This window comes from Phyllostomus discolor, chromosome 2, assembly GCF_004126475.2.
Source record: "Phyllostomus discolor isolate MPI-MPIP mPhyDis1 chromosome 2, mPhyDis1.pri.v3, whole genome shotgun sequence".
Classification (NCBI taxonomy): Eukaryota; Metazoa; Chordata; class Mammalia; order Chiroptera; family Phyllostomidae; genus Phyllostomus; species Phyllostomus discolor.
In genome coordinates, this window is record NC_040904.2 from 105,231,814 (window position 1) to 105,249,380 (window position 17,567).

General features: G+C 35.8%; 1 protein-coding gene across 1 annotated transcript in view; it reads right to left on the bottom strand.

Moving 5' to 3' along the window:
• FYTTD1 (forty-two-three domain containing 1) overlaps positions 1-17,567 on the bottom strand; it is a 32,591-nt gene that overhangs the window by 6,643 nt on the left and 8,381 nt on the right. The window contains exons 3-6 of the mRNA XM_028503854.2: positions 8,906-9,054; positions 2,924-3,036; positions 841-937; positions 377-438 (exon numbers count right to left, since the gene is read on the bottom strand). Coding sequence (XP_028359655.1) covers positions 377-438; positions 841-937; positions 2,924-3,036; positions 8,906-9,054 — 421 coding nt within the window. The remainder of the gene's footprint in view (positions 1-376; positions 439-840; positions 938-2,923; positions 3,037-8,905; positions 9,055-17,567) is intronic.

The following is a 17,567-nucleotide window of genomic DNA, read 5'->3' on the forward strand; positions in this document are numbered from 1 at the left end:
CTAATGTTTTTAAGGGATTACAAATTTTCTAAAAGCTCTACTGGATTTTCTTCTATTTATTTGCTGAACAGATTCATTTGTATAGAAGCAATTACAGACAATAAAGGACTATTTTATTAAAATGAAATAATTAGGCAATAAAAAAATTGAACACAGAGCAAGGTATTTGGTGCTAAAACTTTTACACACCCACATGAAAATACAAGTTTTGGGCAGGGGTCAGGGGAGCAAAAAAAGGATTCATTTATTTTAGGCTCAATGGTTAATTTACTTTGGGTCTCATTTAATTTCTTTTACACTAGGGCACAAAGTATTTCGGGTCACTAATATTCTGGGAGTTTTGAAATGACATCTTGAAAAACAAATTAAAACTTACTGACGAGTTCTCTTTGCTACTACATCGTCTAGCAGTTGTTCTGTGTTCACCTGGGCCTGAACCTGAAGGGAAAAAAAAAAGCAGTAGGATCCCACAAAAAGCAGAGGATTTGAATTCCAAAGAGCAATCCTCCAAACTTTAAAACCCAGTGTGGTATGTGTATGAATACAGGAGGGAGCACGTGCCTATTCTGGCAACACCTCTTTGTTGGGGTTCTGCATTATAAGTAGTAAAAACAGGTTTATTCCTAAATAACATGTTAAGGTTTTGTTAAGATGTTGCTATTGAGGATAAAAAGAGAGTTGCAGGGGTGGGGGGAAGGAACTAATCTAATGTCATGTTCTCCATAACCAAACCCAACCCCAACCTCAACCATCGGCCATTCTTATCTATGACTGAGAAACTAAAAATGAATGCTTAGGATCCTTTGGGTAAAAAGAAAACATCACCAAGGGTGGTTGTACCTTTAGGCCTCTTCTGAAAAGAAAAGTTGCCTGACGAGTATCTTTCTGGTGACTTAATTTATTTCCACTCCTGGTATAATTGGTTGGAATGTTATTTCTGGAAAAACAAAAATAAAAGCAAAAACAAAACCACACATATGCATGAATAGTCTGAGCCATTTAACAACTCAAACATCCTGAGAAAACAATACACAAAAATAGTTAATTAAATTCATAGGGTAATGTGAGGTACACTAAACAAAGACTCTGAATTATTTCCTTATTTACACGAAGCTATAGAGATTTGATTTACAAGTATTTCCCTCTGTAGCATATTACAGAACAATTTGGTTAATTTTGAGCTAATTTACCTTGCAAATATTCAACTCTCTGATATTCAAACATAAAAGATCTCTTCTGAAGACCTTATAAAGCAAAATTTTAATGCTATTTTTTAAATTTGGTGGAAGATGTAAGTAAAGATTTATTTGCAGGATTAGTACAAAGAAAATCATACCCAGGCACATCATAATCAAACTGGCGGGAAACCAAAAATGAAGAAAAAATCTTGAAAAATAAAGTCTTTTCCAGTTTTCCTTTTCATCTGGGAACTTTTATATAGTAACATAAATCACAGAAAAACTTACATCTTCCACAGCTTGCTCTTTCACCCCAGAACAATGTACTACTCTCAATTATATATGACTCAACCATTAGCAATTCCTTTCTACTTTCTACAGAAAGTTGGTAATATAGAAAATAAACTTTTATTTATCTATTTATTTACTTTTATAAACAAATGCTTAAGTATTGCCTAACATTACCTCTAACCTTACAGAGGCTCAAATGCAAAATTTCCCTAGCTAGCCCAATAAACATGGACTCATTAATGGGTCATATAATTGACAAGTTATTATTTGAGAAGTTCTCCTTTTCCAAAAGGTACTATATCAAATGACTTTCAGCCCTGACTGCTGTAGCTCAGTGGGTTGGGCATCATCCTGCAAACTGAAAGGTTGTGGGTTCAATTTCCAGTCAGGGCACATGCCTGGGATGTAGGCCAAGTCCCCAGCTGGGGGCGTGCAAGAGGCAACTGATAAATGTTTCTCTCACACATTGATGTTTCTCTCCCTCTCTTCCCCTATTTCTAAAAAATAATGAAACCGTTAAAAAATAATTTTCAAAAGAGAAAGAGATAATATTTAAATAAAACTGCAATTGCAGCCATTCTATTTTTACAAAGACTTTATTTCAGGGTTTTTGTTTTAAATGATCATCTATAAAAGATGAATAAATAGTATTTGAAACTGAAATAAGGAAACTTCACAGCTTGTCAATTTCCTTTGTGCTCACTTTATCCTTACAAAGACCAGAATACCATAACAATAAGTCATAATTTTCCAGGTTTTCTTATAGGCTTTCAACTTAATATAAAAATTATCTCAGCTTAAGAAGCATTAATACAGCATTCTTTCTAGTTTTCTTTTTCTTTTTTTTTTTTTAAGATTTTATTTATTTACTTTTAGAGAGGGAAGGGAGGGAGAAAGAGAGAGAGAAACATCAATGTGCAGTTGCTGGGGGCCTGTGGCCTGCAACCCAGGCATGTGCCCTGACTGGGAATTGAACCTGCAACACTTTGGTTCACAGCCCGCGCTCAATCCACTGAGCTACGCCAGCCAGGGCTTCTAGTTTGCTTTTTCCATAAATAACATACATTGTTCTATTAAGAGCCCTTAAGACTGAATAACAAATTTAGCTTTCAGAATTCCCAATTTTGAACAATTCCGACTGAGGTATTTCTATGAAAACAGTCACCTTTTGCAATTATATTCTATATCTCAAGAGAGGCAAAAGCAGCAGAGTGATTTTTTTTAAAGTTTGTAATTAGTTAAATTCATCAATAATAGTGGGTCTAAGAAATATGAAAAATTATTTTTAAATAGTTACATGCTGGATGATCAGACAGACATCCCTAATACATATGTCTTGAAAATGACCAGATAACTATAAGAATCACTGAAAATCCATTCCTTTGAACACTTAGGCAAGAAGTATATCTTTAGTTATGCAGGGTAACATATTATTGTTATACCTGAGTACTTACTTTCTATTTAACTGGTTAGGTCTCTTGAGAACTGCAACTGGTTTTCTCTGAGCTTCATTCTGTCTCAAAAGGTTTGTCTTCCTTTTTAACGCTGGAAAATATCGTTCTATATTCTTTCAGAAAGCAAGAAACTATGTTAATCAGATTGTTTTTTGCTATATACCTTATTACAGTAAGCATTTTTGAGGCAGAATGGACAGGGACTGACCCCTGCTTTAGATGTGCAGGTTTCAGAAATAGACAGGCTAAAATGACTTGAATATTTCCAGTCTAAGTGACTGAAGAGACAATCACATTACACTCAAAATACTTGCAATTAAAGGAGAATTTGGACCCAAAAATTATTTTTTTCTATTTTGGCTCTGTTCAGTTTGAAGTGCTCTGGGACATGTATAGATGATGGAGATATATAGGCCTGGAGCTCAACAGAGAATGAAAGCCCGAGATGTAAATTAGGGAATCATTTTTATAAACATGGGTTTTTTACATCAAGTAAAGGGTAAGAGGGGCAAGTTCCAAAACAAATGTGTGAGAGAGAAAAAAGAGGTTTTAATAGCACAAAAAACTGAGTGGAAATGGTTACAGAGGAAAAAAATCAAGAATATTCAATGCCACAGAAAATAAGCTCATGAAATGTCCACTTCTTCTCCCTCCATATATGTAAATTCAATCTGTCACTAAAGCCTAATTCAGGTTTCTCTATTTTCCATGGTCTTTTCAAAAGTCCTTAACAATAAGAGCCGTATCTTAATCTGAATTCCCTTGTATTTTAAGCATATGTAAAGTACTTCCTAAATATCAGATAGACTAAAAACTGCAAAAATTATGAAAGTCTTCATTTTCATGAACATTTGGCAAAGAAATAAACATAAAAACAGGGATAAAGAATTATCAAGAGTATAAGAGAAATGCTATGAAATCAGACTAATGGCCCAGTTCAAGTTTTGCGTTTTGTCTTTAATAACACTACCAAGAACCTTTTCATAGATAAATGCGAAAGCTCTTTCTATAATGCTGTTGTCATGTTATTTTCCTTCAAAGCACCTGCCATGTTATAATCATATAGTTATTTGTGTGATAATTTATTTAATGTTTATATGTGTTCTCCATGAGGACAGGGATTTTCCTATTGAATTATTGCAGAATCCCTTGCGTCTAGCACGTAGTGGGTACTCAGTCAACATTAGTTAAATGATAAATACATGGAAAAGAACTTAGAAATCCATTAATATATAATGAATTTGTGTTCCATGGATTCAATGTTTGTGTATATATATAAACGTACACCTAGAAATAAGTTTGTGTGTATGTGCATGTATACATATATAATTTTTTTTGAAAGGCAACAAGCATTTATTTGCAATCCAAAAAAATAGCTATTTGGGAAGCACTGATTCAGGCCAAATCCAAATAGTGTTCTTTCACAATAATTTTGATATAAAAATATTATTCCTTGAGGAAAAGAAATTAAGGTATTTATTTTTGTTAATTGAATTAAGGTATTACTTAACATACAATAAAATTTTAAGTGTACAGCTTAATAAGTTTGGATAATTACATATAATCATGTAACCACACGATAACCAAGACATGGAACAGTGTCCTCACTCTAAAATGTTTCCTTGTGTTCCTCTGCTGTCAAACTGCCTTCCCTCACCAGACTCCTATCCTGGGCAGTGATTGATCTATAACTATAGTTTCTCCTTTTCTACAATTTCAAATACAGCAGGTCCTCGAATAAAGTCGCTTTGTTCAATGTCATTTCGTTAAATGTTGATGAGATGCCATCAGAACCTAACTCTTGTTTATACCACTTAGCCTATGGCTTAAAACGTAAGCCTTGCGCTTAAAGCTAAAGAATCCATCCTCAATGTTAAGTGAGGATTTACTGTAAATAGAATCATATAATACCTAGTCTCTGTGTTTGAATTCTTTTGCTTAACAGGATGTTCAGATATATCCTTGTTGTTTTATGTATTAACATTTATTCCTTTTTTATTGCTGAAAAGAATTTGATAGTATGGAGATAAGGTGCTTATTTTTAACTGTCTAAACGGACAAATGATTCAAACTACCTGTTAGTAGAAAATAACATCTATGTGTTTTATGTGTATAAACACACATATACATATACACAGCAACAATGTTTTTTTTTTAACTTCACAGAAGTACTAAAGGGTTTAGTATTATCAGAAGCAAGTTCAAAGTTCTATAAAACATAACATACCTACAGTTTGGGGCAATTCTAAATCGATACTAACAAAATCCTTGAATAACTTAAATACAACTTTACTTCTTGGTAGGTATTTTAAGTTGACTTCCTCTAACCAAAAACAAAATTAATTCTTAGAGACAACCATTCCTTTCTTAGCACAGCTATTCGCTCTATTTACACTGGTAGTATTTAATAGTAATGTAAATGAGTACATAATCTTTTCCACTTAGTTATTCACTTCATAGGTAAGAAAAACATATGTTTCTATTGAAATAAAATCTATATAGTTTATAAATTACAAGGAAGAGACAAAATAACAAATCTAATTAGAACTTTTTTTAAAGTATAAAATTTTGAAGTACAAACAGCAATTCAAAGCCAATTAAGTTATTTAGGTGACTTATGTAAAGAATGAAGGGGACTTCCGGCAAGATGGAGGAATAGGTGGACGCACCGTACCTCCTCACACAACCAAGAATAGAACAACAATAATATACAGTCATAAATTCACGCAGAACTGTCAGAGGATTTGTCTGAATGGAAGTCGGACAGCCAAGAAGTTGAAGCAGACCCGAACATCCAGACTGGTAGGGGACGACGAGCCAGGCGGGCGCGGGACTGGCGCGGGACTGGCGCGGGACTGGCGCAGGTCGGCAGCGCGCGGAGGTCTGGGGAAATTTGGCGCAAAATCGGCGCGACAGCCATCCGGGGCGCAAGAATGCAGCGGTGGTCCCTGAGTATGCAAGCAGCGGCTGGGGGAATCAGTGGGGCAGCGATTGTGGACCAGGGCAGAGCTTGCAGCCCGGGATCCCAAGCAAGGAAGTGTCTGAGCCTAGGAGAACGGAACTGACGCCATTATTCTCTCCTGTGCCCGCTCCTGCCTCCGCCCCCACATATAACGTCACAATCTAGCGACTGGGGCGCCCAGCCCTGGTGAACACCTAAGGCTCCGCCCCCCGTGGTAACTAGAGCGACCAGACCGGGAAAATAATAATAATAATAATAATAATAATAATAATAATAATAATAGGAGAGACAGGGAAAGACATAAGACATGTTTCCAGCAGAACAGATCAGTCCCCCAGGACTCATCCTTTTGAGCGACCAAGAAATAGCCAATCTATCAGATGCACAGTTCAAAACACTGGTGATCAGAAAGCAGAGGAGAGCCAATAGTGAAAGGAAGGAATCTGAGTCTCAAAACAATACAGTGGACCAGAAGGAAGATAGAATCAACCAAGCAGGAAAGCATGATGAAATAAGAATTCAAAAAATCGAGGAAAAGCTTAAGAGCATCCAGGACACCTTTAAACATTCCAACATCCGAATTATAGGGGTACCAGAAGGGGAGGAGCAACAAGTGGAAAAGTTATTTGAACAAATAATAAAGGAGAACTTCCCCAAACTGGCAAAGGGAACAGTCTTCCAAGAAATCCAAGAAGCTCAGAGAGCCCCAAAGAAGTTGGACCCAAGAAGAAACACACCAAGGCACATCATAATTACATTAGCCAAGGTAAAAACGAAGGAGAGAATCCTAGAAGCAGCAAGAGGTAAGGGGACAGTCACCTACAAAGGAGTTCCCATCAGACTGTCAGCTGATTTCTCCAAAGAGACCTTACAGGCAAGAAGGGGCTGGAAAGAAATATTCCAAGTCATGAAAGACAAGGACCTACATCCCAGATTGCTCTATCCAGCAAAGCTCTCATTTAGAATGGAAGGGAAGATAAAGTGCTTTTCAGATAAGGTCAAATTAAAGGAGTTCATCATCACCAAGCCCTTATTTTATGAAATGCTAAAGGGACTTATCTAAGAAGATAAAGAAAAGACATGTATAGTAAAAGGACAGCAACTCACAATTATTAACAACCACACCTAAAGCAAAACTAAAAGAAACTAAGTAAACAACTAGAACAGGAACAGAACCACAGAAATGGAGGGCTAGCAGTAGGGGAGTGGGAGGAGGAGAGAGGGGGAAAAGGTATAGAGAATAAGCAGCATAAAAGGTAGGTTGAAAATAGATAGGGGGAGGGCAAGAATAGTACGGGAAATGTAGAAGCTAAAAAACTCACAAGTATGACACATGGACATGAACTAAAGGGGGGGAACGTGGGTGGGAGAGGGGGTACAGGGTGGAGGGGAGTGAAGGGGGAAATGGGACAACTGTAATAGCATAATCAATAAAATATATTAAAAAAAAAGAATGAAAAGGGACGGTGTGAGTTATTCATATGTAAATAGACATTTTCTATACTCTGAAAAAACAATCTGCTTCACAATTGCTATATTGTACCCTAATCAGACTATCAATCTATATTCAGGTTGAGAAAAAGGTTTTTAAAAGAAACAGCAAATTTCAAACCATATCTTTGCCAAAAAAATCATGCAAACTTTGAATATACAGACTTTATAATCCAGAACATTGTTAGCATTCTATAATTTAACATTTTTGATTTTCACACAACTCAAAAGACTACCACATATGGTAACTTAAAATTTTTACTAGAGCAAGTAATTAATTAGCAGTTAAACCCGAACTCCCTTCCAGTATCCATATATCATGATTTTTTTTTAATTTCAACATCTGTGATCAAGTTTTAGAGGAAAGAATATCTTGTTGTTGGTGGCAGAATTGAAGTAAAGGAAGATAGGTAAAACAGTTGTGGTTCTTAACCAGAATACACACACTTAAGATAATTTAAGGAATAAATGTTCTGAAATTTTTTACAAGTATGTATTATTTTCATAATCAGAGAAACCACAAAGATTAAAAATAGAAGAACAGAACATTAAATTCCTTGGTGGCCCAGACCTACTAAACAAGAAATAGAAGAAAAACCATTTCTGAAACTATTTTAGGGAATGCTTTAGCTAAATCAAAAATGACTCATTGAAATGTAAGTAAAACCAGTTAAAATTTGAGAAGTAGTTAACTTATGGTAGGTAAATCATTGTAATTCTAATGAAAAAATATCAATGAGGGGATAGTTTTCTACCCAAGAGAAATGAAATGTTCATAGAAACATTATTTATAATGCCTAAAAAGTAAAAACAACTAAATTGTCTATCAATTAGTAAATGGATAAACAAAACATAGTATATCTATATAACGGATATACTATGAAAAATTATTCAGTAACAGAAAAGAATAAAATATTGGTACATGCTTCAACGTGATGAACCTCAAAAAAAGTTATGGCTAAATACCTGACCAAATATTATTGTATGATTCAATTTATGTAAAATGTGCAGAAAAGACAAATTTACAGAAAATGTACAAAAAGTAGGTTAGTGGTTTCCCAGGGCAGATGATGAGATATAACTGTGAATAGACATAAGATTTCTTTTTAGAGTGATAGCAATGTTCTAAAATTAGATCGTTGTGATGATTGTATAATGGTAAATTATTTAAAATTTATTGAATATATGCTTAAAGCAAATACATCTTGTAGTATAAAATTATACCTCAATAACCTGTTAAAAATCTCTCTCTCACAAACACACAACACACACAAAAGTGTGCACGTGCATGTGGAAAATCAGGAACCTGTAAAAATTTTTATATTATTTAAGAATGTGGAAATTTAGGCAGTACTCATGAATAACAATGATTTTTAAAATCTCATTTAGTTAATAACATAATTATGTAAAAACAATGAAAATACTATGTAAAAAAATGAAAATACTCAAAATGCTCTCTCAAGGTCATTCACAAATTAGTACAAATACAGAACAAGAGTATCTCACCCAAAATTAAGTCATCATCCTACCTTGTCACTTAGAGGTGGCCGATTCATAGGACTCATCCCTTTTCGAATTCCAGTTGTTTTCCTAGCTGCAAGTCCAGTGACAACTCCATAAGGACGTCTCTTGCCAGGCATTATTCTTCCTCTACGACTCAGACTATTCTTACCAAAACCTGTAGGGGAAAAAAAAAGAAAAAATATCAATCTAAGAATGCAACTGAGGGGTACACATGTGACAAGATATTTTATAGTATTATTTTTATATATTACTTATGAATTGCATAAAATATCTCATTTTTAATGAGGCAGTAACTTGCACTGGAAAGGGTTCTCTTGCAGTAATAAACTACAAAGGACTAGAAGATTCTCACATTTCACCTCTAGCTATCCCTCTCTCTTTGGCATTACTTTAACAGGGCAGTCTCAACTTTCCCTGTGCAACGTTTTGGCTACTAACCACATGTGGGTACTGAGTACTTGAAAAATGACTAGTCTAAAATGAGATGTAACAAAAGAAATGTATATTCCATAAATAATTTTATATTATATGTTACAATGATATTTTGGATACATTGGATTAAACAAAATATATTATTAATATATGGCTCACACTTTAATTTCTATTGATGGCACTGATCTAGAGTGGAATCACTATCTTTATTTCCTATTTACTTACTATATTGCAATCGGGCTTCTTTATTTTCAGTCCTACTATATTCAAACTGTTTTTGCTAAATCCCCCAATGAGTTCCAATGGACATATTTTATTTATTTTTAAATTATATTATATTGATTATGCTATTACAGTTGTCCCAGTTTCTCCCCCTTTTCCCCACCTCCACCCAGCAGCCCCCACTCCCTCAGGCAATCCCCACACCCAATGAAGGTATTTTAACCTCTGTGGTGTGGGATATTACTGACTTTGCTTTTCCATTATGTATCTTATTTACTTTTTTCTAATTGTGAAAAATAACTAGGCTCACTGCAGAACACTTAGAAACATAAATTTACATTACCCATTATTCTACCACCTAGAGATAATCACTACTAACATTCTATGTCTTTCTAGTCTTTACTTGTACATTTTAGGGTTAACATTTTTAGTTTCAACATTTTTAACCAACTCCCAAGACTATCACATGAGGTAAATCCTAATTTTGTAGTACTAAGTGCCTAGAAGGTATACTGAATCAATCTTGCAGCACAATCACTTTGTGGTCTATGAGAAGGGAACAAAAAACCCCAGTATTTATAAAAAATTGAATATTTATTCTTACATGTTTAAACTTCAGTCACCCTCAAAGTACTCTTCATTAGATGCAATAAACCTATCAAGACTTTTTTCCCCTTCTGAAACCTGCTTGAACTTGTGATTTTGATGCCTTTTAGTGCTTCTGCCTTTTGTTTCATTTCTTCCACATTGCAAAAAAACATTTCCCTTTGAGGACTTTTTCATCTGGGAAAGAAAACAAAATTGCTTGGGGCAAGATCAGGTGACTATGGAGGAGGGTGGGGAATGGGGATCATTGTTGCTCTTTGGTCAAAAACTAGTCAACACTCAGCAGGGTGTGGGCAGGTTGGCTGGTAAATTGCCCATTATGAAATGGGCAAAGGCACTGAAAGAGTTTTGACAGGGGGAAATTAAGAATAGTATGGGAAATGGAGAAGCCAAAGAACTTATAAGTATGGTCCATGGACATGAACTAAAGTGGGGGAAGTGGAGGGGAATAAAGGGGAGAAAAATAAGGAACAACTGTAACAGCATAATAAATAAAATATATATATATTTTAAAAGTCTTGAAAAAAATTCACTGATGCCAAATGCAGCTTCTCACAACAATGCCAGCTGATGTACACTGATGCAGATGGGTTCCTAGAACACTCCCCTAGCAGGGACAGCTTGTATTACAAGGGGCCACCCTCCAAAAGATAATTCCAGTATTTTTTGGGTCCCCCCTTGTATGTTAACACTATATTGTTACTATTGTCTCAGGTATTTCATATTCTTCTATTACATTATTTTTAATGTACATATACTTAATCCAACCAATTTCGTACTAATCATTTCAGTTACTTCTAATGTTACACTATTATAAACATTATAGTGACACTATAGATAACATTTTTATTACACATTCGTGATTATTTCCTGAATACATAAATTTCCAGAGGCTGAAATGCTGTATCAAAGAGTAAAGCAAATTCTTAAGGTTTCTGATTTACATTACAACACTCCCCTCCAGAATGACTATTTATTTATATTCCAGGAACATAAAAGTACTACTTTTTCCATATCATTGACTACTCTGAATAGTATTCTTTTTAATCTTTATCATTTGGTGTTTTAAAAGAATTTTGTCAATGAAATGAAATTTTTTCTTGCTGGAAAAAATAAATGAAATTTTGTCTTATTTGGTAGTTTACTAGCAAGAATGAATATCTTCCATGTGTTTTTTGGCTACCTGTATTCTTCTATTCATGACCTATCATGTTCATAAATCAGTTTTCTAGGGTCAAGTTCTAATTTCATTTGATGCTTTGATAAAAGAATTACATTAAATTTACAATTAATTTTTTCAGGAATTTACTTCTTTCAAAATATTCTACAATATTTGGGAACAAGGTATGTCTCTTCCCTTATTCAAGTCTTCTTTTGCCACTAAATTGGCTCAGTAAAGCTGTAAGATTTCCTTCCCATAGGTCCTGCTCATTTCTTAAGTTTATTATTAGGTATTTTTGTTGTCAATCACAAAAGATCACTTTTCTTATAGTAATTTTCATACTGTCATGCCTGGGATTACAGAAAGCTACTGAGGTTTTAATTATTACCTTTTAACTAGCCATCCTACTGAACTCACTTATTAGTTTTAACAGTCTTTCAAATTATTTTCTGGGGATTGCTGAGTGGCAATTATATTACCCACAAGTAATACTATCTTCTTCCTTCTAATAATTATACCCCAAATTCTTTTATTAATGCAAGTCAGAAATTCCAGAGAGCCATGCTAAATAATATTTGTGATACTGGGCATTTATAATTCTAATTTTGAGGAGAATGTCTTTAGAATAGTATCCTGTATAATACTACATACCTGCAATATAATTAACAGGTCTTTCAACAGAAAAGTTTCATGATCAAACTATATTAAAAGTTTTCTTTACCACAGGATTTCTCAGGGGTAATGTGTATAAAGATTCTCTAAGATGAGCATAATAGAGAATGAGGTCTGCCCAGAAAAAGTCCAGCCATTGTTAATATAATGAGAACAGTTTGTGTGACATTGATGTAACCTGGCAGCCAATGTGAGTGGACTGGAATGAGCATGCGTGAACAATGATGACTTCACTGTGCTAGTCAGTGGGGGCAGTAGATGTTGTTTTTTTTTTGTTTTTTTAATTTATTTATTTTTAGGGAGAAAGGGGAGGGGAGAGAGAGAGAGAGACAGACAGACAGACAGACAGACATTAATGTGCGGTTGCTGGGGGTTATGGCCTGCAACCCAGGCATGTGCCCTCACTGGGAATCGAACCTGGGACACTTTGGTTCCCAGCCCACGCTCAATCCACTGAGCTACGCCAGCCAGGGTCAGATGTTGTTGAGTAAGCATGTGTACTGTGTTGCTGCCACATTCAAAATGGCTGAGCGAGTAGAGCAACAAATCTGCACCAAATTTTGCATTAAGCATGAACATTCCTCTGTGGAAACTATTCAGATGATTCCAAAGGCTGCAGCTATGGGCAGCTGGTGATGGGCAGATTCATCATGACAACACACTTGCTCATGTATCACATCTCATGCAGAATTTTTTGGTGAAACATCAAATCACCCAAGTGACTCAGTCCCCCTACAGGCCAGATTTGACACTCTGTGACTTCTGTCTTTTCCCAAAACTAAAATCACCTTTAAATGGGAAGAGATTTCAGACCATCAATGAGATTCAGGAAAATATGACCTGGCGATTGGGAGAAGTGTGTAAGGTCCCAAGGTGCCTACTTTGAAGGGGACTGAGCTATCATTGTCCCATGTACAATGTTTCTTGTATCTTCTTCAGTAACTGTCCCTATTTTTCTTATTATGTGGCTGGATACTCTCTGGGCAGACCTCACATGTCATTCATTCCCAAACTTACCTATTCTGAAACCAGAGTTCAACAAGAAAGTTAGGAAAACTTATTATGTTATGATGGTTGAATTAGTTACCAATTAATGGCCTTTTAGCTCTCAATTCACTTTATACTGCCCTGCTTCAGTTATACGAACATTTCTCTTACCAGCAGGCACCAGGTTAAACTTTCTCAGTAGAGGGCTCTGGAGGTACATCAAGGCTTGTTCCTGTGGCACAGGACACCCAATGACACCCATTACGCCTCCCTCATAAACTGAGATTATGGTGAGGCAAAAGAGGTGCCCAGTGCACAAAATTTGAGAGTGAGTGATGCCTTAAATTTTGAGCCCTAGGCATCTCTCTAGATCTCATCCCAGGCATCACTATACTCTGACCCTACTCACCCTCCAGTGAATTTAAGTTGTATCACCCCAACAGATGGCTTCCCAGTAAGTTCCATCAGCATGGCAGCTCAGTTGGTAGGGAGATCTTCCAGATTTGTTCCTTTCTTGGGTGCTCTGCCTCAGAACTAAAGGTACTGAACTTACTACTTTTATAATCAAAAAAAAAAGCAATGAAGTTATAATTTATTCTTTTTTAGGATTTTATTTAGTTATTTTTAGAGAGGGGAAGGGAGGGAAAAAGAACGGGAGAGAAACATCAATGTGTGGTTGCCTCTCTCAGCCCCCTGCCGGGAACCTGGCCTGCAACCCAGTCATGTGCCCTAACTGGGAATTGAACCAGTGACCCTTTGGTTTGTAGGCCAGTGCTCAATCCACTGAGCTACACCAGCTGGGGTGAAATTACAATTTAAAAAATCAAATTATTGCTGCCCTATGTGTGGTCTTCTTTTGGAATTGCAACCAAAAGAAGATTAAGCATGTTGGGGGAACATGTCTATTCAAATTAAATATACAATTACTTGCTATTTTATTTGTACATGAAGCACCACTGTGCTGAAAACTTTAACCTAAATGAGAACTTGATGAGGTTGATGCTAATAGCTCAATTTTGTAGGTGATCAAAGTGAGGTAAAAAACAATGACTACCCAGAGGTTATAGTTAGAAAATGAAAATTCAAGTTCGTGTGGCTCCAAAAACTGAAGATTTTTCCAAACTGCTATGTAAAAACTAAAGAATAAAAGGAAGAGTATACTCTATGGTATAACTCCAAAGAGAAAAAAACATTATAGAAAAAGTGGCCTCAAAGCTAGATACTACAAAATTTGAATAGGTATATAGATATGAAGTGACAAGTACAAAGACATGGACAACTACAGCATATTGAAGGAAGAGGCAGTCTAGGGAAAAGGATAAGTGAATGAATGTGGTGGGCTCAAATCAGAGGGCTTTATGTAGAGATAAAAATTACACCTGACTAGGAATGAGGGGTCACAGAATTCATGATCAGATTATGTCAGTCTAGAAGGAATATCAGAGACTGAATAGAAGAGGGGGGAGGGAGAAAGCTGTGAGACCATTTCAGATGCTATTGCAGTACTCAAACATGACAATGATAAAGGACTGCAAGAGGAACAAAGAAATATGAAAGTACTGTATTCCAAAAAAAAAATAATGAATTAGTGGAGCAAAAAGAAAGATTACAGAGAGGAGGAACCCATTATTATACCCAAGTTTTAAACTCAGATGAAAAAGATTAATGAGAAAGTCTCATCAACAAGAATAAAACGGATTGAAAGGAGAATAGTATGGGACAGAATTCTGTTCCTGGTTATCTTCTATTTCTGACTGTTACAGTCACTGTTTCCACACTCATTAATCTTTCCACTACTTTTTCTTTCTCATAGGTGAGTTCTTCACCTCCATCTTCTGGCAAGCCTAGATCATCCTTTGTCCCTCCCTACCCCTTCTACTTTTGAATAAACCTGCCCAGCCATATCTGTTTTAGCAAAAGTACTGTTTTTCACTCTTTCATTTGTTATGTTTCATAAAGACCTACATACATACTGCCCCAATTCTCTCTCTTCTTACACTCTGTAACTGCCTTATATTCCAAAAAGCACAATGAAGAGGTACTAAAAACACAATTTAATGCAAGTTTCTTTAGCTTTTATCCATTTAGCCCCTCTAGAAAGTTCTCTTCAGTCTTTCCAGAGTACATTCATTCTCATTACTTCAATTACTACCTCTATGAAGATCCTTTCATACTTTCAGCTCCACCACAGCAGCAGTTTAACACTAGCCATTTATGAGAACCACATATGGAGCTTTAAAAGAATCCCTAGGCCCTACTTCTGCAGATTCTGGTTCAGTAGAAGTAGAATGGAGCCAGAGCATTGATCTATTTTATAAAGCTCCACAGGTACAAATAAGGTTGAAAACTAGAGCTAGAGGCAGAATTTTTCATCTTTCCTTTGAATCCTCAGCCTAATGTCTTCATGAATTTCTTTCACACATCCCTTACCCCAATAATTTCTGGAGTTTCATCACTTACATGAAGATATGAGGGGTTTTCTGGGAAATGTCCTATCACAGAGAGTATGCAATTGTATTACTGACTCTTTTCTGAAGCAACATGCAAATATTCCTGTCTTTTGTACCTCTGTAAAAGAAATAGCAATCTCAAACTTTTTGGTCTCCAGACCTCTTTATATTCTTAAAAATTAGTGAACACCTCAAAGAGTTTTTGTTTCTGTGGGTCTATGTATATTGAGACCTACCATTCTAGAAATGAACACTATGACATTTAAAAACTATTATGTCATTAAAACAATAACAAACCCATTACATGTAGAGCAAATAATTTATTTTTAATAAAAACAATTGTTTTCCAAAATAATAAAAAATAATAGGAAGAGTGGCATTGTTTGCATTTTCTTTAGTGTTTGGCTTAACAAAAGATAGCTAAATTCAGACTGTTTCTGCATTCAATCTGTTTTAATTACCACACATAATGTAAATTCTGGAAAAGTCCACTGTACATTTACAAGACAGTAAGAGTGAAAATACAATTAATGGCTTATAAAAAGTTTTGACCTCTCAAGTCTTGGGGATTCCCTAGGGTTCCTGGATAACACTTTGAGAACTATGGCTGTACAGTATTCCACCACTCAAGTGTATTTAGGTTGTTTGTGCCAGCCAGTACCTAAATAAGTGACTGAATTATATATTGGGCACAATTAGGAAGCCTTTACTCACTTATTTGTTCAGCCATCAAAAATAATTTATTGAGTATATGCCAAGGGCTCCCTGTCCTATTTGTGCTCTTACTTCAAGCTAATATCCTCACTGACATTACAATGTGGAAACCTGAACTTTTGCTAACCAATCAGGGCTTAAGACAATCCCATATCTTTCTACACATTCAGTGACAGCAGCAGCTGGTCTATTTTAGGCCCTGTCACATACAAGTGGAGAACATACAAGCACAATTTCAGTCTTATAAGATTCTAAGCTGCCCCTAGATATCATTTATCTCTAGACTCAGATCATAATCTACTGTTAAAAGGAAAACTTTTTCTGATCCTTTATGGACCAAATCCTATTTAATTTTATCCATTCAATCACCACTGATCTTATTAGTATAAAAATCTCTACCTAAAGTCCTATGTCAGAATTTCTCTTACGACATTTCTCAAGTCAGTATTTTCTACCTTATCTCAGCAAAAATCCCTTGAAGTAAAAGTCTGCACCTTTACATACCCTGAACTCCTGGTCAGTTCGTATTTATCAGGTACCGTATTTTTCAGACCATAAGACACACCTAGATTTTAGAGGACAATAGGAAAAAAAATTTGAAGCAAAAAATGTGGTAAAATATTTAATAACATATAACATAATATTTCACCAAATATAAAGCTACATTTGGACTATAAGATGTACCCCTATTTTCCTCCAATTTGGGGGGAAGTACATCTTGTAGTCTGAAAAATACGGTATTTAACAAATGGTTAGCATAAATTACTATATTTCTGACTTCTATGAACTCTAAAATTATTTTAAAACAAGTTATATCTAAAATATGGTGTACTATATGTAATATCCATTTTAAAATCTTTAAATATAAATTACTAGAACTAAATATTCATTTGCTATAGCTAAATACCAGTCATGAAATTTACTCACTTGGGTTCAGCTGTTCAAGAAATTATTAGAGGGGACTTCCGGCCAACATGTAAGCATAGGTAGACACACTGTGCCTCCATGCAAAACCAAGACAGGGATAACAACAATTTAGAAACAGAATTAACAACCAGAACTGGCAGAAAATTGAACTGTATGGAAGTCAGACAACCAAGGAGTTAAAATAGACACGTTCATCCAGACAGGTAGGAGGGGCGGAGTCAGAGAGCTGGGTAGAGAGGGGTCGAGGCACAAAGAGCAGTGGGACCGGGCATGTAAGGCATCCTGGGTACACAAGGCTGCAGCGGGTGGATCCTGGGCATGCAGGCGGCAGCTGGCAGACCCCAGGCATGGGATGGCAACAGGCAGACCCAGCAAGGCGACGATTGTGAAGCAAGGCACTGCGCATAACCCAGGGTCCCAGTGCTGGGAAATAGAGCCTCCGGGCACCTACTGAAAACACCAGTGGGGGCTGAGGCACAGGGAGAGACTCCCAGC